General features: G+C 43.9%; 1 protein-coding gene across 1 annotated transcript in view; it reads left to right on the top strand.

Annotated features, from left to right (window-relative positions):
* The window catches only part of LOC311106194 (seizure protein 6-like), a gene marked incomplete at both ends in the record, with an annotated part of 154,489 nt that overhangs the window by 92,027 nt on the left and 39,229 nt on the right, over positions 1-23,233 (top strand). Inside the window, one exon of the mRNA XM_084148506.1 lies at positions 5,180-5,372. Coding sequence (XP_084004632.1) covers positions 5,180-5,372 — 193 coding nt within the window. The remainder of the gene's footprint in view (positions 1-5,179; positions 5,373-23,233) is intronic.

Here is a 23,233-nt window from a genome sequence, read left to right as displayed (position 1 = left end):
ACACTGAATATAAAGTATTCCATATTTATTAGGTACACCTGCTCTTTCCATGACATAGACTGACCAGGTGAATCCAGGTGAAAGATATGATCCCTTATTGATGTCACCTGTTAAATCCACTTCAATCAGTGTAGATGAAGGGGAGGAGACAGGTTAAAGAAGGATTTTTAAGACTTAAGACAATTGAGACATGGATTGTGTATGTATGTCATTCAGAGGGTGAATGGGCAAGACAAAATATTTAAGTGCCAAGCGCACCAGTTTGAGTGTGTCAAGAACTGCAATGCTGCTGGTTTTTTCACACTCAATAGTTTCCAGTGTGTATCAAGAATGGTCCACCTCCCAAAGGACAGCCTGCCAACTTGACACAACTGTGGGAAGCATTGGAGTCAACATGGGCCAGCATCCCTGTGGAACGCCTTCGACACCTTGTAGTCCATGCCCCGAGGAATTGAGGCTCTTCTGAGGGCAAAAGGGGGTGCAACTCAATATTAGGAAGGTGTTCTTAATCTTTGGTATACTAGGTTTATAATGAATAGGCCTCTCACAGCATATCTAAACATGTTTTCCATTCCCTCCATATAACCTAACTCTTATTTTCACGTTGTTGCTTGCTTTTCCTTGCCCTACGATATTTTCTCCCTTGTCTATAATTTCCCTGCTTCATTCAGGCTTGCTGCATAAAACCAGTTTTCAGACAGGCGTGTAGGAATTGTGACGATAATGAAATTGAAACGGCTGAGATGATTGTTAAAATGAGATAAGTGCAGATGCGGAAAGCGTGTGAATGTTCCATCTCTTAGGAGGATGAGTGAAGCTTAGCCTGTGGCTTTTTTACCCTCATTGCTCTGTGGGATGGGAAGGGCAAGCTGATAGGATACATTCAGTATGTTTTTAGCATGTTCTACAAGTTATGAGTTGTCTGAGCAGGACGTGAGTCTTTCGAGGCCACTGGATTCTTTCTCCCATAAATTATCCATATGCACAAAAAACGCTTATTTCTCTCAAATGTTGTGCACAAACTTGTTTACATCCCTGTTAGTGAACATTTCTCCTTTGCCAAGATAATCCATCCACCTTACAGGTGAATATCAAGAATCTGATTAAACAGCATGATCATTACACAGATGCACCTTGTGCTGGGGACAATAAAAGGCCACTCTAAAATGTACAGTTTTGTCACAAAACATAATGCCACAGATGTCTCAAGTTTTGAGAAAGCATGCTATTGGCATGCTGACTGCAGGAATGTCAACCAGAGCTATTGCCAGATAATTAAATGTTAATTTCTCTACCATAAGCCGCCTCCAATGTTGTTTTAGAGAATTTGGCAGTACGTCCAACCGGCCTCACAACCACAGATCATGTGTAACCACGCCAGCCCAGGACCTCCACATCCGGCTTCTTCACCAGCAGGATCATCTGAGATCAGCCACCCGGACAGCTAATGAAACTGAGGAGTATTTCTGTCTGTAATAAATCCCTTTTGTGGGGGAAAACTAATTCTGATTGGCTGGGCCTGGCTCCCCAGTGGGTGGGCCTATGCCCTCCCAGGCATGGCCTAATTAATTTATTTCAATTGACAGATTTTCTTATATGAACTATAACTCAATAAAATCGTTGAAATTGTTGCATGTTGCGTTTATATTTTTGTTCAGTATAGTTTGGTCCCTGCTGTCCAGTTTGCTTCCACATACTGTGATCTCTTCTCTCTGGAGACAACTACTCAGCTCTCCACCGGAACAACCTCCACAGATCTGCATTCAACATGCCTCTCGAACAAGGATGACTCAGGCGATCAAATAGAAACAGGCTTTCAGGAAGAAAGACTCAGCTCAGGGTGACACAATGTTCAATTTCCTCTGGAATAGCTTAACTAATCTCACTGCTTCTCTCTTACCATTCAGTGGCCTCAGGTCTCATGTAATATCAACGTGTGTGTGCCAGGATTTGTACCTGTGTGATCTACACAAATCTTTGTTTTTTTTTGTGTATGCGATTATGTGTGTTGTATATGGTCTGTATGTTGTGTAGCAGTGTGTGTTGTGTCTGCAGTGTTGGACCAGGTGTCACTGTGTCAGGTGGCCAAGACAGAAAGACCTCAATATTAACCAGCAGAACCATGACTCTCCAAGGGCGGCCCTGGGGCCCTCACTGAGGGGATCAGGGGATGACTGTCTCTTCATCTCCCCACCACTCTCCTCTCCTCTCCTCTCCTCTCCTCTCCTCTCCTCTCCTCTCCTCTCCTCTCCTCTCCTCTCCTCTCCTCTCCTCTCCTCTCCTCTCCTCTCCTCTCCTCTCCTCTCCTCTCCTCTCCTCTCCTCCTCCTCATGGCCCATTTCTCCTGTCTGGAACAGATGTTAGTGCTGGCGCTCGATCACTTCCCCCTACTTAATCATTCTCTATAATTAGCTAGCAGCCCACATACTGTCGTACCCTCACAGACACTCACACAACGTGGGACCATTTGAAGGAGGGAACGGAGATTAGAGGAGATTTCTCCTTTATTATCTTTATTTTATTCCTCCCTCCTCCCTCTGTTCCTCTGTAGAGATAGAAGGGGAATCTCTGGAGAGGGGGAGTAGTTTTCTGCAGGGAGAGATGCAGAAAGCTCACTGCCGACTGCATACGTCTCCTCCCCCACATGCTCTCCAAAATCTACTCTGGTGGAGGAGCCTAATTCATATTGTAGTAATTCCCCTTTAAGGGATTTTGATGCTTTTTAACCTTAACTTGCTGTTGACCTCCTGTTTGCATATTAACGAAACAAACCACGTCGATATTGTCAGACAGACGTGTGCTGATCAAGGGATTAGATCAGTGTTAGGTAGACAGTCGGGACTAATGCCAACACAAATTGGATTGTCCCCACCAGTATTCTGGAAGTATTTAATTGACATGGGGCTTTCAGTATAATGTGATTAAGTTGTGATGCCCTTTGTTTAATGAGACCATAATGACAAAGCAATTTTTTTCATTATTTTTGTTGGTGCAAATGTATAAAAAAACAACAACTGAAATATAAGTATTCAGACCCTTTACTCAGTACCTTTTTGAAGCACCTTTGGCAGCGATTACAGCCTCGAGTCTTCTTGGGTATGATCCTTTCAAGCTCTGTCAGGTTGGATGGGGAGCGTCGCTGCACAGCTATTTTCAGGTCTCTCCAGAGATCAGGTTTAAGTCCGGGCTCTGGCTGGGCCACTCAAGGACATTCAGAGACTTGTCCTGAAGCCACTCCTACGTTGTCTTGGATGTGTGCATTGGGTCGTTGTCCTGTTGGAAGGTGAACCTTTGCCCCAGTCTGAGGTCCTGAGCGCTCTGGAGCAGGTTTTCATCAAGGCTCTCTCTGTACTTTGCTCCGTTCATCTTTCCCTCAATCCTGACTAGTCTCCCAGTCCCTGCCGCTGACAAACATCCCCACAGCATAACGCTGCCACCACCATGCTTCACCGTAGGGATGGTGCCAGGTTTCCTCCAGACGTGACGCTTGGCATTCAGGCCAAAGAGTTCAAACTTGGTTTCATCAGACCAGAGAATCTTGTTTCTCATGGTCTGAGAGTCCTTTAGGTGCCTTTTGGCAAACACCAAGCGGGCTGTCATGTGCCTTTTACTGAGGAGTGGCTTCTGTCTGGCCACTCCACCATAAAGGTCTGATTGGTGGAGTGCTGCAGAGATGGTTGTCCTTCTTGAAGGTTCTCCCATCTCCACAGAGGAACTCTGGAGCTCTGTCAGAGTGACCATCAGGTTCTTGGTCACCTCCCTGAACAAGGCCCTTCTCCCCCGATTGCTCAGTTTGGCCAGGCAGCCAGCTCTAGGAAGAGTCGTGGTGGTTCCAAACTTCTTCCATTTAAGAATGATGGAGGCCACTGTGTTCTTGGGGACCTTCAATGCTGCAGAAATGTTTTGGTACTATTCCCCAGATCTGTGCCTCGACACAATCCTGTCTCGGAGCTCTACAGATAATTCCTTTGACCTCATGGCTTGGTTTTTGCTCTGACATGCACTGTCAACTGTGGGACCTTTATATAGACAGGTGTGTGCCTTTCCAAATCATGTCCAATCAATTGAATTTACCACAGGTGGACTCCAATCAAGTTGCAGAAACATCTCAAGGTTGATCAATGGAAACAGGATGCACCTGAGGTCAATTTCGAGTCTTATAGCAAAGGGTCTGAATACTTATGTAAATAAGGTATTTCTGTTTTTAATTTTTATAAGTTAGCAAACATTTCCAAAAACCTGTTTTTGCTTTGTCATTACGGGGTATTGTGTGTAGATGTATGATTTATTTATTTAATCAATTTTAGAATAAGGCTGTAACATAACAAAATGTGGAAAAAGTAAAGGGGTCTGATAACTTTCCGAATGCACGTCTTTAGGTTGACAGCTGTTGCTATGGCAGCACTGTCCTCATAAGAGCATAATCACAGAGACTTTATATAGTTACGTGTTTAATAAACATATGTCAGACGACCACTCATCCTTTCGTGCTAGCTTAGAGGCCCCACACGGTGCACCTCTCACCTATAACCCTTTCTCTTTTCATCTGGTCTCTCATTCACGTCAGTTTGGTGTTTTCTGTTCTGCTGTTTTTCATTTTGCTCCTCCTTCTATCTGACACTTCTATTGCCCCTGTGGAACAGAGCTTTCACAGGTCAAGGCCTGGAACCATCTTCTCTCACCATGTGTTCACCAATCATATGCTGGAATTCCAGCTGATGGATTCTGACATACATTGGACTCATTGTTAATTTTCTGTCATTTAATATATACACAGTCTTTCCTTTTTCCATCTACACTTTCTCTGAGGTGTTAGATTAACAGCCCGGAATACTGACTTCTATTTCATCCCTTCCTAGGGGAAGGTACTGTAGTTGATATGATTTTGTATGGAGAGACATGGAGGCATATCTCTTAAGTGTTTTTATATGAGAGTAAACTCAGTGAAGTGACATTGAGGCATATCTCTGGGTTTTTATATGAGAATAATCTCCACAGAGTGACATGGAGGCATATCTCTTAAGGTGCCCTCGTATGATGGTAAAAGCTCAGTAAAGGAGGCAGGCGGCTTCATCTCACAACATTTCTCTGTCACCCTCTTTACAAGTCTATGTACCTGTATGTATTGATGTGTGCCCTTCAGTGAACTGGTCCCCTCTGTGTGTGTTTGTCCATGCAGGTGGTGAACGTGAGCCTGTGGGAGGGGGAGCGGTTGACGTTTGAGGACCTGGGGGGCGGAGAGGCCTCTGTTCTGGCCAACGAATCTATCCTGTTGAGGGGCTTGGTGGTACGCAGCTGGAGCAACCAGATCACCATCCACTTCCACAGCCAGAGACAGACCCAGCCTGGGTCCTTCCTGCTCAGATACCAAGGTAAGATCTGAGGGCAACCAAACGCTAAAGCACTAGCACAGCCACCAACCAAATGCTAAAGCACAACCACCAACCAAACACCACAGCACTAGAACATCAACCAACCAAACACCACAGCACTAGAACATCAACCAACCAAACACCACAGCACTAGGACATCAACCAACCAAACACCACAGCACTAGAACATCAACCAACCAAACACCACAGCACTAGGACATCAACCAACCAAACACCACAGCACTAGAACATCAACCTAATCAAATACTGCACAACAACAAACCAAGTTTCAGAATGTGAGTTGTAACCCATATGAAGTGACAATATTGACAGGGCCTGAGAGGTTGATTTCTCCTCTCCTCTCCTCTCCTCTCCTCTCCTCTCCTCTCCTCTCCTCTCCTCTCCTCTCCTCTCCTCTCCTCTCCTCTCCTCTCCTCTCCTCTCCTCTCCTCTCCTCTCCTCTCCTCTCCTCTCCTCTCCTCTCCTCTCCTCTCCTCTCCTCTCCTCTCCTCTCCTCCAGCAGCCTCCTCCAGTGCACTGGGGCTCACCCTCCCGTTATCCCTTGTCAACATAATGTGCTCATGTTAGTCACAAAATAACAAGCACTGTCAATTGGCAATATAATCAGGTGGGGAAATTGCTGTGATTATGCTCTTCTAATTGTCATTTACCAGAGATGTCAGAAAGAGATTGGATGCAGTTATGAGCCCTGTTGCTTACACATGGTAGTAAAATAGAAAAGCAAATTTACAAATATGTTTTTTTCAGATTCTTTAGTTTTTGTGAGCTAATTAACTGTGGCAGGTTTGTAAATGGTGTAGTGCCATTCCGAACAATGCCTAGATTACCGGTTGAATAAGAATTACATTTCCCGCTCACCCATCCCTCTCTGCACCATGTTATGCTCCTCCCCCCCTCTCCTCTCTCTCTCTCTCCATCTCTGTTTCCCTCTCTCTCTCTCTCCTTTGCGAGGTGTGTGGGTGGTATTCACCAGCCAGTGAGGGGGACCTTCATGGCTTTCTGTGGCATGCTTCTGCTACTCTATTAAATAACATGGCAATCATACAGCAGGGCACGGCGCAGCGCCACCGATAATAACTTTCTGCTTCTTTACAAAACGTCCAATTACCTCACACAGTGGTTCCCCGTCATTCCCCCCCCCCCCCCCCCCTCCTCCTCTGCTCGACCTGTTTGATATTCTCTGAGCAGCGCGTCGTGCTGATCTGGGCTGGCTATATGAGGGTGGCCTATAACTATTTTCCCCTGTCTGTGACATACAGCATGGTGCATTCTGTAGCAGACAGAGACAGTGGAAATAAAATAACCTAGGGGAGAGTAGTTTGATGACATCTGGTATGTTTATAGAGGGAATCTCTCTCTCTCTTTCCTCTTTCTCTGTCTCTTTATCTCCCTCTCTCTCTCTTCCTCTCTCGCTCACTCCCTCCCCCCCTTCCTCGCTCTCTCAATGTTAATAATACAAAAACTGGTTCTCGGGGCATGCTGAATAATTAGCATATAATGGGGTCACCTTAATCACAAGTGCATTAAATCTCGATGAAACACTGCCTGGAAACAAATTGACTTCCAATTAGAATACATCAAATTTAAGTTATGGATCCATAAATTAACTAGTCAGCCATCTTTCTGCATGCCTCTGGCAGAACGAGAGTTCTCCTACACCAAGACAGTGCTTGGTTAGTGGAATTGTTTGCTCAAAATACAAATATTCATGATTTTTCCCTTACTTACTTACTTTTTTTAAATGTTGGTATAGGCTACCTATACAAGCTCTGAAGGCAAAACATTGCTCTTCTAATTGCTTTGGAATCAATTTGAGGACATCTTCATGGTTTTAAGAGCATACTACAATGTTCCCTGTTGGTTTCCATACATTTCTAGTCCAATGAGGCAAAGATAATCTGATATCTTCTGCTCTTTTCATTTGTTCAGAAAGATCTGTAATTTGATATTTTAACACTAAAACACCAACATCTATGTTAATAACATTTCATCTCAAAGGAAGATAAAAGTCTGATTGTCTGCCAGGTGACATAAGATGGAGAGGGAGAGCGGTAACATTTTCAATTATACACCATGACAGTTTTACGTGTATTAAGATGATTGCTCTGATATTACAATCTCTTTGCTCTGTGAGATCACCTTGTCCCGTAATGAGGTGTGGATCAGACAAGCAGTGAGTAGGAGACTGATTTGTTTTAAAGATGGAAGCCGGGCAATCGGAAAGTGTCTGTGATTAAATCCTGCATAATCATCTCCTTTGGCTGAGGTGACCGGTAATGAATTCAACACTGTCTTACTAGATCATTCCTGGAGGAAGATTGATCAAACATTGAATTTGAGGGAACTAAAGAGCGAGTTGTGTTGATCATCGCGGGTGCTATGAACATTTGCTCAGTATTTATGAAGCACACATACAGTGGGGAGAACAAGTATTTGATACACTGCCGATTTTGCAGGTTTTCCTACTTACAAAGCATGTAGAGGTCTGTAATTTTTATCATAGGTACACTTCAACTGTGAGAGACAGAATCTTAAACAAAAATCCAGAAAATCACATTGTATGATTTTTAAGTAATTAATTTGCATTTTATTGCATGACATAAGTATTTGATCACCTACCAACCAGTAAGAATTCCGGCTCTCACAGACCTGTTAGTTTTTCTTTAAGAAGCCCTCCTGTTCTCCACTCATTACCTGTATTAACTGCACCTGTTTGAACTCGTTATCTATATAAAATACACCTGTCCACACACTCAATCAAACAGACTCCAACCTCTCCACAATGGCCAAGACCAGAGAGCTGTGTAAGGACATCAGGGATAAAATTGTAGACTTGCACAAGGCTGGGACGGGCTACAGGACAATAGGCAAGCAGCTTGGTGAGAAGGCAACAACTGTTGGCGCAATTATTAGAAAATGGAAGAAGTTCAAGATGACGGTCAATCACCCTCGGTCTGGGGCTCCATGCAAGATCTCACCTCGTGGGGCATCAATGATCATGAGGAAGGTGCGGGATCAGCCCAGAACTACACGGCAGGACCTGGTCAATGACCTGAAGAGAGCTGGGACCACAGTCTCAAAGAAAACCATTAGTAACACACTATGCCGTCATGGATTAAAATCCTGCAGCGCACGCAAGGTCCCCCTGCTCAAGCCAGCGCATGTCCAGGCCCGTCTGAAGTTTGCCAATGACCATCTGGATGATCCAGAGGAGGAATGAGAGAAGGTCATGTGGTCTGATGAGACAAAAATATAGCTTTTTGGTCTAAACACTCGCCGTGTTTGGAGGAAGAAGAAGGATGAGTACAACCCCAAGAACACCATCCCAACGGTGAAGCATGGAGGTGGAAACATGATTCTTTGGGGATGCTTTTCTGCAAAGGGGACAGGACGACTGCACCGTATTGAGGGGAGGATGGATGGGGCCATGTATCGCGAGATCTTGGCCAACAACCTCCTTCCCTCAGTAAGAGCATTGAAGATGGGTCGTGGTTGGGTCTTCCAGCATGACAATGACCCGAAACACACAGCCAGGGCAACTAAGGAGTGGCTCCGAAGAAGCATGTCAAGGTCGTGGAGTGGCCTAGCCAGTCTCCAGACCTGAACCCAATAGAAAATCTTTGGAGGGAGCTGAAAGTCTGTATTGCCCAGCAACAGCCCCGAAACCTGAAGGAACTGGAGAAGGCCTGTATAGAGGAATGGGCCAAAATCCTTGTTGCAGTGTGTGCAAACCTGGTCAAGAACTACAGGAAACGTATGATCTCTGTAATTGCAAACAAAGGTTTCTGTACCAAATATTAAGTTCTGCTTTTCTGATGTATCAAATACTTATGTCATGCAATAAAATGCAAATTAATTACTTAAAAATCATACAATGTGATTTTCTGGATTTTTGTTTTAGATTCCGTCTCTCACAGTTGAAGTGTACCTATGATAAAAACTACAGACCTCTACATGCTTTGTAAGTAGGAAAACCTGCAAAATCGTCAGTGTATCAAATACTTGTTCTCCCCACTGTATGTACATTAGTTCTGTATTGGTATTTTACATTTAAATCAATTAACCTAGGATAATTGTAATGCTTGCTCTCCTGTCTTGTCTTATCTATTTGCTATCACCATTTTGAATACCTTAAATACTGCTCTCTCTCTCTCTCTCTCTCTCTCTGTCTGTCTGTCTGTCTGTCTGTCTGTCTGTCTGTCTGTCTGTCTGTCTGTCTGTCTGTCTGTCTGTCTGTCTGTCTGTCTGTCTGTCTGTCTGTCTGTCTCTCTCGCTCTCTCTCTCCCCCCCCTCTCTCTCTCTCTCTCTCCCCCCCTCTCTCTCTCTGTCTCTCTCACTCTCTCTCTCTCTCATTAGAGATGTATGTTAGTCATCTAGTGTAAAAGGCCAGTTCTGAGAGGCCATTACTGGCACAGTGTACTGTAGCTCTATTGGCATGGAAACACACTGATGGTTATCAAAGCTTCAGCTACCATATCCCATTTGGCCAGCAGTCATAAGAGCAGTAATTGCATGCGGATAGGTTTTAAGCAGCAGGTAATGATATGGTAATATCACCATCATCTATCAGTGTAGACAGTCTTTATTTACCAGCTGCTCTGGGACTAAGATCAATGAAACAAGTGGAAAACAAGAATCAAGTGGAGGAAAACACTCTCCACACAGATTTGGGATAAAGGTTGATCAGTTGATCAGTGATCAAGACCTTGTTCCAACACCTCCGCTTGGCAGCTGTTTAGTAACAGCCTTTCAAAGACTTGGGAGAAAGTGTTAAGCTCAGCACGAAACCAAACACTTATTTCCTTTCCTTGTCTCCTTTTCTTCATAACCACTATCTGAGAGTATTGGGGCATCATCATCATCATCATTAACATCAAGTGCCTTGCCTGGTATTTAGTAGTTAGCTACCTTAGAGAGTTAAAGAGGGAGAGAGAGAGATGAAGAGAAAGAGGGAGAAGAGTGAGAGAGAGAGAGAGAGAGAGAGAGAGAGAGAGAGAGAGAGAGAGAGAGAGAGAGAGAGAGAGAGAGAGAGAGAGAGAGAGAGCGAGAGAGAGAGAGAGAGAGAGAGAGAGAGAGAGAGAGAGAGAGAGAGAGAGAGAGAGAGAGAGTGTGTGAGTGCCATGCGTGTATACACAGACACATGTTAGAGTAGAGGGCAGGCTCCCCTCACCCCTGGTGACGTCTCACTACTGACAGCCACATCTGTCTGTGTCGTCCCCTCGTCTCAGAGCTCCACGGGCTTCCTGCCCCCTGGGATATCACTCCAGCTCCATGCCGCTCTCTGTCTCTCAAACTTGTTTGTTTGAGACGGTCCCTCTGATGGTGCAGAGGCCAGATCAGGGCCAACCCAAGACCCATCCACACACATATTACATACAGTGCCTTCGGAAAGTATTCAGACCCCTTGATGTTTTCCACATTTTGTTACGTTACAGCCTTATTCTAAAATGTATTAAATATATTTTTTGACCTCATCAATCTACATACAATACCCCATAATGACAAAGCAAAAACTGTTTGCTAATTTATTACAAATACAAAACATTTACATAAGTATTCAGACCCTTTACTCAGTACTTTGTTGAAGCACCTTTGGCAGCGATTACAGCATCGAGTCTTCTTGGGTATGACGCTACAAGCATGGCACACCTGTATTTGGGGAGTTTCTCTCATTCTGCTCTGCAGATCCTCTCAAGCTCTGTCAGGTTGAATGGGGAGTGTCGCTGCACAGCGATTTTCAGCTCTCTCCAGAGATGTTCGATCTGGTTCAAGTCCGGGCTCTGACTGGGACACTCAAGGACATTCAGAGAAGCCACTCCTGCGTTGTATTGGCTGTATGCTTAGAGTTGTTGTCCTGTTGGAAAGTGAACCTTTGCCCCAGTCGGAGTTCCTGAGCGCTCTGGAGCAGGTTTTCATCAAGGATCTCTCTGTACTTTGCTCTGTTCATCTTTCCCTCGATCCTGACTAGTATCCCAGTCCCTTCCGCTGAAAAACATCTCCACAGCATGATGCTGCCACCACCATGCTTTACCGTAGGGATGGTGCCAGGTTTCCTCCAGAAACGCTTGGCAATCAGGCCAAAGAGTTCAATCTTGGTTTCATCAGACCAGAGAATCTTGTTTCTCATGGTCTGAGAGTCCTTTAGGTGCCTTTTGGCAAACACCAAGCGGGCTGTCATGTGCCTTTTAGTCAAGAGTGGCTTCTGTCTGGCCACTCTACCATAAAGGCCTGATTGGTGGAGTGCTGCAGAGATGGTTGTCCTTCTGGAAGGTTCTTCCATCTCCACAGAGGAACTCTGGAGCTCTGTCAGAGTGACCATTGGGTTCTTGGTCACCTCCCTGACCAAGGCCCTTCTCCCCCGATTGCTCAGTTTGGCCGGGCGGCCAGCTCTAGGAAGAGTCTTGGTGGTTCCAAACTTCTTCCATTTAAGAATGATGGAGGCCACTGTGTTCTTGGGGACCTTCAATGCTGCAGACATTTTTTGGTACCCTTCCCCAGATCTGTGCCTCGACACAATCCTGTCTCCGAGCTCTACGGACAATTCCTTTGACCTCATGGCTTGGTTTTTGCTCTGACATGCACTGTCAACTGTGGGACCTTATATAGACAGGGGTGTGCCTTTCCAAATCATGTCCAATCAATTGAATTTACCACAGGTGGACTCCAATCAAGTTGTAGAAACATCTCAAGGATGTTCAATGGAAACAGGATGCACCTGAGCTCAATTTAGAGTCTCATAGCAAAGGGTCTGAATACTTATGTAAATAAGGTATTTCTGTTTTTAATTTTTATAAATTTGCTAACATTTCTAAAAACCATTTTTTGCTTTGTCATTATGGAGTATTTTGTGTAGATTGCTGAGGATTATTTAATTGTTTTAATCCAATTTAGAATAAGGCTGTAATGTAACTAAATGTGGAAAAGGTCAAGGCGTCTGAATACTTTCCGAAGGCACTGTATACAGTAGATGGGTTTAGCATACGAATAACACACTTCTCATTTTCTGATTGAACATTCATGTGACTGAAGCTCACACAGATCAGATCAGTATTACCTGTATAGCTCGTGATTTAATGTGGAAAACAATATTTGTTTCACCCTTCACTCTCCCCTACACCACATTTCCCTGTGTTCCTCAGTCTCTTGACAAATGCTGCTGTTATCCTGCCTGCCAGGCATTAGGTCTCTGCTGCCTCTCCTGTTAACAGATACATCTAAATTAATCCACAGATGAAATATGGAGAAGGGCGGATTGGTTGCCGAAACGATCAATAGTGACTTAACTCAGCTTAGAAATTCCTGCCCAATTTCAGCGATTCAGCGGTTATAGTTTTTTGGCACGCCCTCTAGGGGCATGTAAGACTAGATGACACTGGTTTTCATAAATAGTGTAATTAGCTTGAACCCACTACCTCTACTAACAGATAAATGTCAAAACAATTCACTGTAATTCAGAACACACCGTGAAGCTTCCAACAATTGACAAGAAGGTCAGAGCAATTTTCCATAGACAATTTGGGTCCCGAGACAAAACCAGTTGAGAACTACTGCTCTAGAAGATAATTAGAGGTTAAAAATAGACCCTTTTCCATAAAACCAAAAGGCCTTCAGGTCCATCCTCCTTTGCTATTAAAGTGATGATGCAGAACCATAATGATTGTGCTAATGATAACTTGTTGTGGACTAGGGCATCCATCGTAGTGTATATGCGGTGAGTGATTGGAAATACGCAGTTAGACAAAAGGCCAATGGTGTCCTCCCATATACCATTTATGGATTTGATTATTGCAATCACACATAGGCCTATGTGGGCACATACAGTGGGGAGAACAAGCATTTGATACACTGCTGATTATGCAAGTTTTCCTACTTTCAAAGCATGTAGAGGTCTGTAATTTTTATCATAGGTACACTTCAACTGTGAGAGACGGAACCTAAAACACAAATCCAGAAAATCACATTGTATGATTTTTAAGTAATTAATTTGCATTTTATTGCATGACATAAGTATTTGATACATCAGAAAAGCAGAACTTAATATTTGGTACAGAAACCTTTGTTTGCAATTACAGAGATCATATGTTTCCTGTAGGTCTTGACCAGGTTTGCACACACTGCAGCAGGGATTTTGGCCCACTCCTCCATACAGACCTTCTCCAGATCCTTCAGGTTTCGGGGCTGTCGCTGGGCAATACGAACTTTCAGCTCCCTCCAAAGATTTTCTATTGGGTTCAGGTCTGGAGACTGGCTAGGCCACTCCAGGACCTTGAGATGCTTCTTACGGAGCCACTCCTTAGTCGCCCTGGCTGTGTGTTTCGGGTCATTGTCATGCTGGAAGACCCAGCCACGACCCATCTTCAATGCTCTTACTGAGGGAAGGAGGTTGTTGGCCAAGATCTCGCGATACATGGCCCCATCCATCCTTCCCTCAATACGGTGCAGTCGTCCTGTCCCCTTTGCAGAAAAGCATCCCCAAAGAATGATGTTTCCACCTCCATGCTTCATGGTTGGGATGGTGTTCTTGGGGTTGTACTCATCCTTCTTCTTCCTCCAAACACGGCGAGTGGAGTTTAGACCAAAAAACTCTATTTGTGTCTCATCAGACCACATGACCTTCTCCCATTCCTCCTCTGGATCATCCAGATGGTCATTGGCAAACTTCAGACGGGCCTGGACATGCGCTGGCTTGAGCAGGGGGACCTTGCGTGCGCTGCAGGATTTTAATCCAAGACGGCGTAGTGTGTTACTAATGGTTTTCTTTGAGACTGTGGTCCCAGCTCTCTTCAGGTCATTGACCAGGTCCTGCCATGTAGTTCTGGGCTGATCCCTCACCTTCCTCATGATCATTGATGCCCCACGAGGTGAGATCTTGCATGGAGCCCCAGACCGAGGGTGATTGACCGTCATCTTGAACTTCTTCCATTTTCTAATAATTGCGCCAACAGTTGTTGCCTTCTCACCAAGCTGCTTGCCTATTGTCCTGTAGCCCATCCCAGCCTTGTGCAGGTCTACAATTTTATCCCTGATGTCCTTACACAGCTCTCTGGTCTTGGCCATTGTGGAGAGGTTGGAGTCTGTTTGATTGAGTGTGTGGACAGGTGTCTTTTATACAGGTAACGAGTTCAAACAGGTGCAGTTAATACAGGTAATGAGTGGAGAACAGGAGGGCTTCTTAAAGAAAAACTAACAGGTCTGTGAGAGCCGGAATTCTTACTGGTTGGTAGGTGATCAAATACTTATATCATGCAATAAAATGCAAATGAATTACTTAAAAATCATACAATGTGATTTTCTGGATTTTTGTTTTAGATTCCGTCTCTCACAGTTGAAGTGTACCTATGATAAAAAATTACAGACCTCTACATGCTTTGTAAGTAGGAAAACCTGCAAAATCGGCAGTGTATCAAATACTTGTTCTCCCCACTGTACACACTTACACTGAAATACAGATAAATAAACAACTGCTTTCAGACAGTGACAAAAGGGATACCAGAAGCGCAAAACATAAATCCTATCTCCACCCACACATGTACATCTTCAAAGTTTAGTCAGCTCTTTCCTTAATTATATTCCAAACTCTCCTGCACACATCAATGAAACATTTTTGATTTGTAAAACCTGCATTTAAAGAACCAGGTAATCAGGCAGGAAAATCTGTTTTTGAGATGGAATTGGAGTATTTTCACCTATATCTGCATTAAAAACACAATGGGCTGTCATTGAATTTCACATATCTTCCACACAGATGCCTAAGGGGGTAAAGTGTTGTATGAACAGGAGAGTATTTTAGATTGACATTAATTAGTAGCAGACGCAGTAGTGTGGCTGATGTGTGTGTGGTGGCAGAGGGAGCAGTGGGATTGAAGTGGAGTGTATCTCTGTCAAACTCTTTCAAACGTGGCCTTGGCCCCTTGTGGCCGTCTTCAGACACACTTCACATCACAGCCACCAGGCGTGCAGTACGTTAGACAAGCGTCCCCCGACACCCTGCCAGACAGACATGTCAGAAATGCTGCCACTGGACGACACAAGATTAAGACCCACTGACCCTCAACACTGATCTTCGTCCTCTCATCTAGTCCTCTCTTCTCTTCTCTTCTCTTCTCTTCTCTTCTCTTCTCTTCTCTTCTCTTCTCTTCTCTTCTCTTCTCTTCTCTTCTCTTCTCTTCTATTCTCTTCTCTTCTCTTCTCTTCTCTTCTCTTCTCTTCTCTTCTCTTCTCTTCTCTTCTCTTCTCTTCCACTGTCTGGTAACCTACAAGTCTGGTTGCTTATCATTCCCTTGTAGAGAGAACCCCATGTTTAACTTAATCCTTTTTTAATGAAAACCATTAAAGTGGTGGCAAATTGATTTAAAACGTACACTGATATAATGATCTTTTTAAAATTCACTTTGTCCTCGCCAAGTTAATAGTGATCCATCTCGTTATTATTAAACTATTGTTGAGAAGTAATTACAGCCAGTGGATTTTACGTTAACTTAATAGTAGAACAGAATAGATTCTTACTAAATTCAATTACCACCATATTAGTATTTAATAAGAAGGGAAATGGCAGCAAACAGAATTAAGTATTCAAAAGAGCCGGTCAAGCATAAACAAGGCATAGACTGATAAGAACCAAACCCTGCTTAACAACAATAAACTGGGCTTGTCTATGAACACACAGCAGTGTAATTATGAATGAACTACCGTTAGGATTAGAGTTATTTTGTTTTGTAAGGTAAAGGTAATAAAATACACCAAATTCCAAAGTACCATCAAACTGCTGACTCTAATGCTCTAATGTGTAAGGCACCTATAAAATATAACCCCAAAAAAAGCAGAAGGGTCACAGAGGAAAGTTCATGAGAATGTTTGTCATTGCAGTTCCCTGTCAGGGTTGATTAACAGGCCATCTGTGCATCCTGATTCTGGTCTACAGATTTCCACAGCAGAGCAGAAGTGAAGACATTAACATGTCCACCACGCATTATCATGTCTAGCAATCACCATCCCACTCAGAGCCGTAGCATGACCGATTCTCCTCTAGAGCCTCTCATGTATTTGCATCCTAATGATTGTGTCCCCACAGATTAGTCTGTGATGATGGGATGTTTTAAGTCTATTTGTGATAGTGAACCATCCAGGCCACTCAGAATAACCCAAACCTAGGGCTAAGCATCCAGCTATTCTTAAAATAAACCAAATATAGGGTTAATTTGGTTACTTTTTCTGTGTGAGACTTGAACTCTGTTAGATGCCCAGTGAGTGTGGAACAAACCTCAATCAAACCCAAACATTTCACAGACCCACACCATCCGTGTGTTTCAGTCATTCGATGTGAACCTCTGAAGTTCTGCTGTACTTCAGCCCTCCCTCTCTCTCTTCGGTCCTTTTCTTTATAGACCCCACATCACAATCTCATTAGCATTAGCAAAGACATTTAAAAACTAAGGACCGTGGGTTTTTAACTGCAATGGCAACCAATAGTGTATTCACTTTTAATGCAGTTATTATATTTGCTGGCACTTAGCTCCTATAGCAACTCCATGGTGCTCTGCTGCAGTGAGACATTTCATGGATTCACATTATTACACGATACGCCCATTACCGAGAGAGCATGCTGTAAATGTAATGAAGCAAGAGCTTTTTATTGCCTTTGTGCTTTTGGCACCTGAGGTTTCAGTGGGAATGAGAGGTGTGTGGGTTTCTACTGTAGTATTTCCATGGGAACGAGGTAGACTTGTGTGTCTATGAAGTCTCTGCATGACCTTTGTTTTCATGTCTGAATGACAAACCAGGGTACAATGTAAGAGTATGAAGCTATGAAATCAGAAAACATTTATTTCTGTTGGTGCCTAAAACTTTCTGCCCACTCTTTACCATGATTTTAAGTGTACAGCATAAATATGGTACCCTATTTCCCAAAATGGGAATATGGCAGAGAGATGCATGCTAGTTGCCAGGTAGATTGAATGTCATTCACGCATGTGTTTTCTCCTTTCCATGACGGGCAGAAGGACGCCCCTTCCACAGCACCACATCTTGCATATCCTATAGAGGCCTTGAGACACACAGTCACAGGTCTGAAAGGTCCTTTTACCCTTCCATTGCTCTCGCTGCTCTGTGGAGATTAATGTGAGGCAGCGTTTAATCCAATCTAAACACTGAAACAGATTTCCCATATGCCCCTGTCCTCTCTCCTCAGTGAACCTGTCACACACGGTTATTCTCAATGAGTCCTGATGAGCCTGGCTGCAGATGAATCCCCTCTGTGTTTCATAATTGATGCCCGTGGATGGCGTGGAGGAGGATGTACAGTTGAAGTCGGAAGTTTACATACACCTTAGCCAAATACATTTAAACTCAGTTTTTCACAATTCCTGACATTTAATCCTAGTAAAAATTCCCTGTCTTAGGTCAGTTAGGATCACCACTTTATTTTAAGAATGTGAAATGTCAGAATAATAGTAGAGAGAATGATTTATTTCAGCTTTTATTTCTTTCATCACATTCCCAGTGGGTCAGAAGTTTACATACACTCAATTAGTATTTGGTAGCATTGCCTTTAAATTGTTTAACTTGGGTCAAACGTTTCGGGTAGCCTTCCACAAGCTTCCCACAATAAGTTGGGTGAATTTGGCCCATTCCTCCTGACAGAGCTGGTGTAACTGAGTCAGGTTTGTAGGCCTCCTTGCTCGCACACGCTTTTTCAGTTAAGCCCACACATTTCTATAGGATTGAGGTCAGGGCTTTGTGATGGCCACTCCAATACCTTGACTTTGTTGTCCTTAAGCCATTTTGCCACAACTCTGGAAGTATGTTTGGGGTCATTGTCCATTTGGAAGACCCATTTGCGACCAAGCTTTAACTTCCTGACTGATGTCTTGAGATGTTGCTTCAATATATCCACATAATTTTCCTCCCTCATGATGTCATTTATTTTGTGAAGTGCACCAGTCCCTCCTGCAGCAAAGCATCCCCGTGCTTCACGGTTGGGATGGTGTTCTTCGGCTTGCAAGCGTCCCCCTTTTTCCTCCAAACATAACGATGGTCATTATGGCCAAACAGTTCTATTTTTGTTTCATCAGACCAGAGGACATTTCTCCAAAAAGTACAATCTTTGTCCCCATGTGCAGTTGCAAACCGTAGTCTGGCTTTTTTATGGCGGTTTCGGAGCAGTGGCCTCTTCCTTGCTGAGTGGCCTTTCAGGTTATGTCGATATAGGACTCATTTTACTGTGGATATAGATATTTTTGTACCAGTTTCCTCCAGCATTTTCACAAGGTCCTTTGCTGTTGTTCTGGGATTGATTTGCACTTTTCGCACCAAAGTACGTTCATCTCTAGGAGACAGAACGCGTCTCCTTCCTGAGCGGTATGACGGCTGCGTGGTCCCATGGTGTTTATACTTACATACTATTGTTTGTAGGGATGAATGTGGTACCTTCAGGCATTTGGAAATTGCTCCCAAGGATGAACCAGACTTGTGGAGGTCTACACATTTTTTTCTGAGGTCTTGGCTGATTTCTTTTGATTTTCCCATGATGTCAAGCAGAGAGGCACTGAGTTTGAAGGTAGGCCTTGAAATACATCCACAGATACACCTCCAATTGACTCAAATGATGTCAATTAGCCTATCAGAAGCTGCTAAAGCATGACATCATTTTCTGGAATTTTCCAAGCTGTTTAAAGGCACAGTCAACTTAGTGTATGTAAACTTCTTACAAACTGGAATTGTGATTCGGTGAATTATAAGTGAAATAATCTGTCTGTAAACAATTGTTGGAAAAATTACTTGTGTCATGCACAAAGTAGATGTCCTAACCGACTTGCCAAAACTATAGTTTGTTAACAAGAAATTTGTGGAGTGGTTGAAAAACAAGTTTTAATGACTCCAACCTAAGTGTATGTAAACTTCCGACTTCAACTGTATCTTCCATTAGGTCATGTAAAATACACGAGTCTTAAAAGACCATTAGTCTCTGTTAGCGAGCTAGCGCTGCAGTGTTATGAGGACAGGCCTCTCTCTGATTACAGGCAGAGATGAGTCAAATGGCTGAGGGGACTGAGGTGACCGCTATGACGGCAAACTGCCACCCGTTCTGTATTTCTTCTTCTGTGCTAAGAGACGAGAACGCGTCTGGAATCAGTAATGAGACTGGGTGCTTAGCAACATCTTCAACGTTTGGTTTGGTAGGGTTGTGAACGCATAGATTGTGATTGTAAACATGTTTAAGTTCTGTCAGAGCAGGTACCTGAGGAGGAAAAACTAGCCTGACAATCCTGCTAACATGTCATTACAAATAGGTTGTGAGAAGGTTGGTAATGTCTTTACCTAGTCGAGAGCTTGGGACAATAAGGTTCTATCTGCATTTTTGTCAAAATTGATTTATTGACATAGCTTTGTTCTGTTCAATGTTCTCTGCCTATATAGTACTCTAAATACCCCAATTCATGTTGTTAAGTTAAAAAAGAACAGAAGATAAAAATTGTTGACACCATTCAAACCAATGAGGGTTCAGAAATGTAAATTGTAAAATTATCTCTGAATCATCTTTTTTGCAGATAGAACCTTATAGTCCGAAGCTCTCATAGTGACATAGTTTTACAGACAACACTGTAAAGTCACAATTTTGGTAAAAACTATATTTGGTTCCGCTGTCCCTGTGTGGTGGCCTGAATGTGGACTGAGCGTGTGACTGAGCGCTATGTGTGCACCCAATCATATCTCTCCAGGGAGTTGAGGGCCACTCAGAATATAAAGATGGCCATTGAATCTGCTAGTGCTACTTAGCTGCCAGCTAATCTCCCAAGCCAGTTGTTCCAACGACATCGTTACCAGCCATAGTGAACCCATCTCATTTTATGGCCTCTATAACACAGTAGGAGGAGAAAGCTGTGGAGACAGTGGAGAGGAGGAGCCTGGCTGCCAGTGTGATTTAGTACCTGGTTGGGAGAAGCTCCACATTAGGCCAGCCTCCAGTGCCCCCTCTGTATTAGTCTAATTGAAACAGAAACGGCGGGGTGATAATGCTATAACAACACCCCCACGCCTTCGCCCCTGAGCCCCGCTGCGCTGATACACGGCTCCCCACAATAAACCATAAATAAAATGGATAGCTGAGGGGAGTGTCTGGGTTCTGCTCATTGGCTCATTGACTCCGAGGAGCGCTTTTAGCTTTCATATCGCATGTACTAGAAAGATTAGACAGCAGTCAGCAGCAGGCCTCTCCTCTAGCTCTGCACGGCCCTCTCCTTCTGGCCTTTTGTCGCTGTTGGTTTTTAAGTGGGGGAGGACGGAGGGGAGGAGGGGGTATCATTTAGCCTAGGTCCAACAGGCTGTCCTCAGGACAGACAGGCTCTCACCCACCCAGCCAGTAAGGCCCAGGGAGATAGACCTGGACCCACGTTTTGCTCTCAGAGGAGCTCCTGTGAAGTGTACTTAAACTGAATGGTCTGAACTGCACAGTATGTGGCATCACCTCCTCTATGGGTACCCTGTTACTGTCATCATATCCTATATGGGTACCCTGTTACTGTCATCATCTCCTCGATGGGTACCCTGTTACAGGAATCATATCCTCTATGGGTACCCTGTTACTGTCATCATATCCTCTATGGGTACCCTGTTACTGTCATAATCTCCTCGATGGGTACCCTGTTACAGGAATCATATCCTCTATGGGTACCCTGTTACAGGAATCATATTCTCTATGGGTACCCTGTTACTGTCATCATATCCTCTATGGGTACCCTGTTACTGTCATCATCTCCTCGATGTGTACCCTGTTACAGGAATCATATCCTCTATGGATACCCTGTTACAGGAATCATATCCTCTATGGGTACCCTGTTACTGTCATCATATCCTCTATGGGTACCCTGTTACTGTCATCATCTCCTCGATGGGTACCCTGTTACTGTCATCATATTCTCTATGGGTACCCTGTTACAGGAATCATATCCTCTATGGGTACCCTGTTACAGGAATCATATCCTCTATGGGTACCCTGTTACAGGAATCATATTCTCTATGGGTACCCTGTTACTGTCATCATATCCTCTATGGGTACCCTGTTACTGTCATCATCTCCTCGATGTGTACCCTGTTACAGGAATCATATCCTCTATGGATACCCTGTTACAGGAATCATATCCTCTATGGGTACCCTGTTACTGTGATCATATCCTCTATGGGTACCCTGTTACTGTCATCATCTCCTCGATGGGTACCCTGTTACTGTCATCATATTCTCTATGGGTACCCTGTTACAGGAATCATATCCTCTATGGGTACCCTGTTACAGGAATCATATCCTCTATGGGTACCCTGTTACAGGAATAATCTCCTTGATGGGTACCCTGTTACAGGAATCATATCCTCTTGGGTACCCCGTTACAGAAATCTTATCATCTATGGTTACAGGAATCATATCCTCTATGGGTACCCTGTTACAGGAATCATATCCTCTATGGGTACCCTGTTACAGGAATCATATCCTCTATGGGTACCCTGTTACAGGAATCATATCCTCTATGGGTACCCTGTTACAGGAATCATATCCTCCATGGCAGGTAGCCTAGCAGTTAAGAATGTTGGGCCGGTAACCGAAAGGTTGCTGGTTCCAATACCAGAGCCGACTAGGCCTTGAGCAAGGCACTTAACCCTAATTGCTCCTGTAAGTCGCTCTGGCTAAGAGCGTCCGCTAAATCACAAAAATGTTAAATGATCAAATGTACCCTGTTACTGGCTTATTAGTATCCTCTGCCCTCCATTACCTGCTCAAACCACTAGCTATATCAACACCAGTCCATTAGCCAACATCTCTCCGCTTAGTGAAAACACTTAGCTCCTGGTTATCGGGTGTAACCCTTCCCCTTAGACACAGAAACATGTCAGACAGAGAGAAACATTCATTTCCTTATAGAAATCCTGTACCCAGCTCACCACAATACCACAGGGTTTTAATTTCTAGGAGGCACAATTGTGAAGAACGTGATTGAAACAACATAAGAATTGGTTAAATTATACCAGAGGTCAAGTTAAAAGCTATCCCGCTTCCGTTCAAACAATAATATTATATATCGTTGTATTTTGAGACAGGAAAAAGAGATGCAAGGCTATTTGTCTTTAAAAAAGACCATACTAACGCTGCTGTGATGACACTTTTATCTTGTATTTACAACTGAAGAGCCCGGTAAGCCTTGATATTTATTGCTGAGACTGACCCTCATAACACCTAGCTGGGTGAATGATGATAGAGGATGGTTTCAGCAGTCATCACTGGTGACTAGATAAATACTAGTCTGAATACTGCTCTAATAGGGAACATTACACAGTCAGACGCCTGCTGGTCCTCTTATCTCTATGTGTGCTTGAAGAACAACCACAGAGCGATGCAAAAACCTCCCGTATTCCTGAGTGTGTGTGTGGTTGACATGGCTGAGCCAGGTCAAAGATTATGATTTATCGCCCTATTTATGCCCTGTACGTCAGTGGAGGCTGGTGGGAGGAGCTATAGGAGGTGGGCTCATTGTAATGGCTGGAATGGAATTAATGGAAGTCAAACGTGGTTTCTATATGTTTGATCTGTTTGATACCGTTCCATTGATTCCGTTCCAGCCATTACAATGAGCCCGTCCTCCTATAGCTCCTCCCACCAGCCTCCACTGCTGTACATATTTTCTCTCCTGAAGAGAGGCAACGTCTCCTTGAGCAGAATGGTGGAGTGCTGCACTGCCTTCCAAAAGGCTAACGATGAAGCTGCAACAATTATAGAGCGACAGACAGCCCAGAGCGAGAACCACACATATCTCTGTTTTAAATAGCTGGGGATGAGGGGAGAAACACTAACAGAT

The sequence above is a fragment of the Coregonus lavaretus genome (assembly GCF_964263955.1).
Source record: "Coregonus lavaretus genome assembly, chromosome: 30".
Classification (NCBI taxonomy): domain Eukaryota; kingdom Metazoa; phylum Chordata; class Actinopteri; order Salmoniformes; family Salmonidae; genus Coregonus; species Coregonus lavaretus.
The sequence above is the reverse complement of the archived record's forward strand: the minus strand, read 5'-3'. Positions and strand labels throughout refer to the sequence as shown.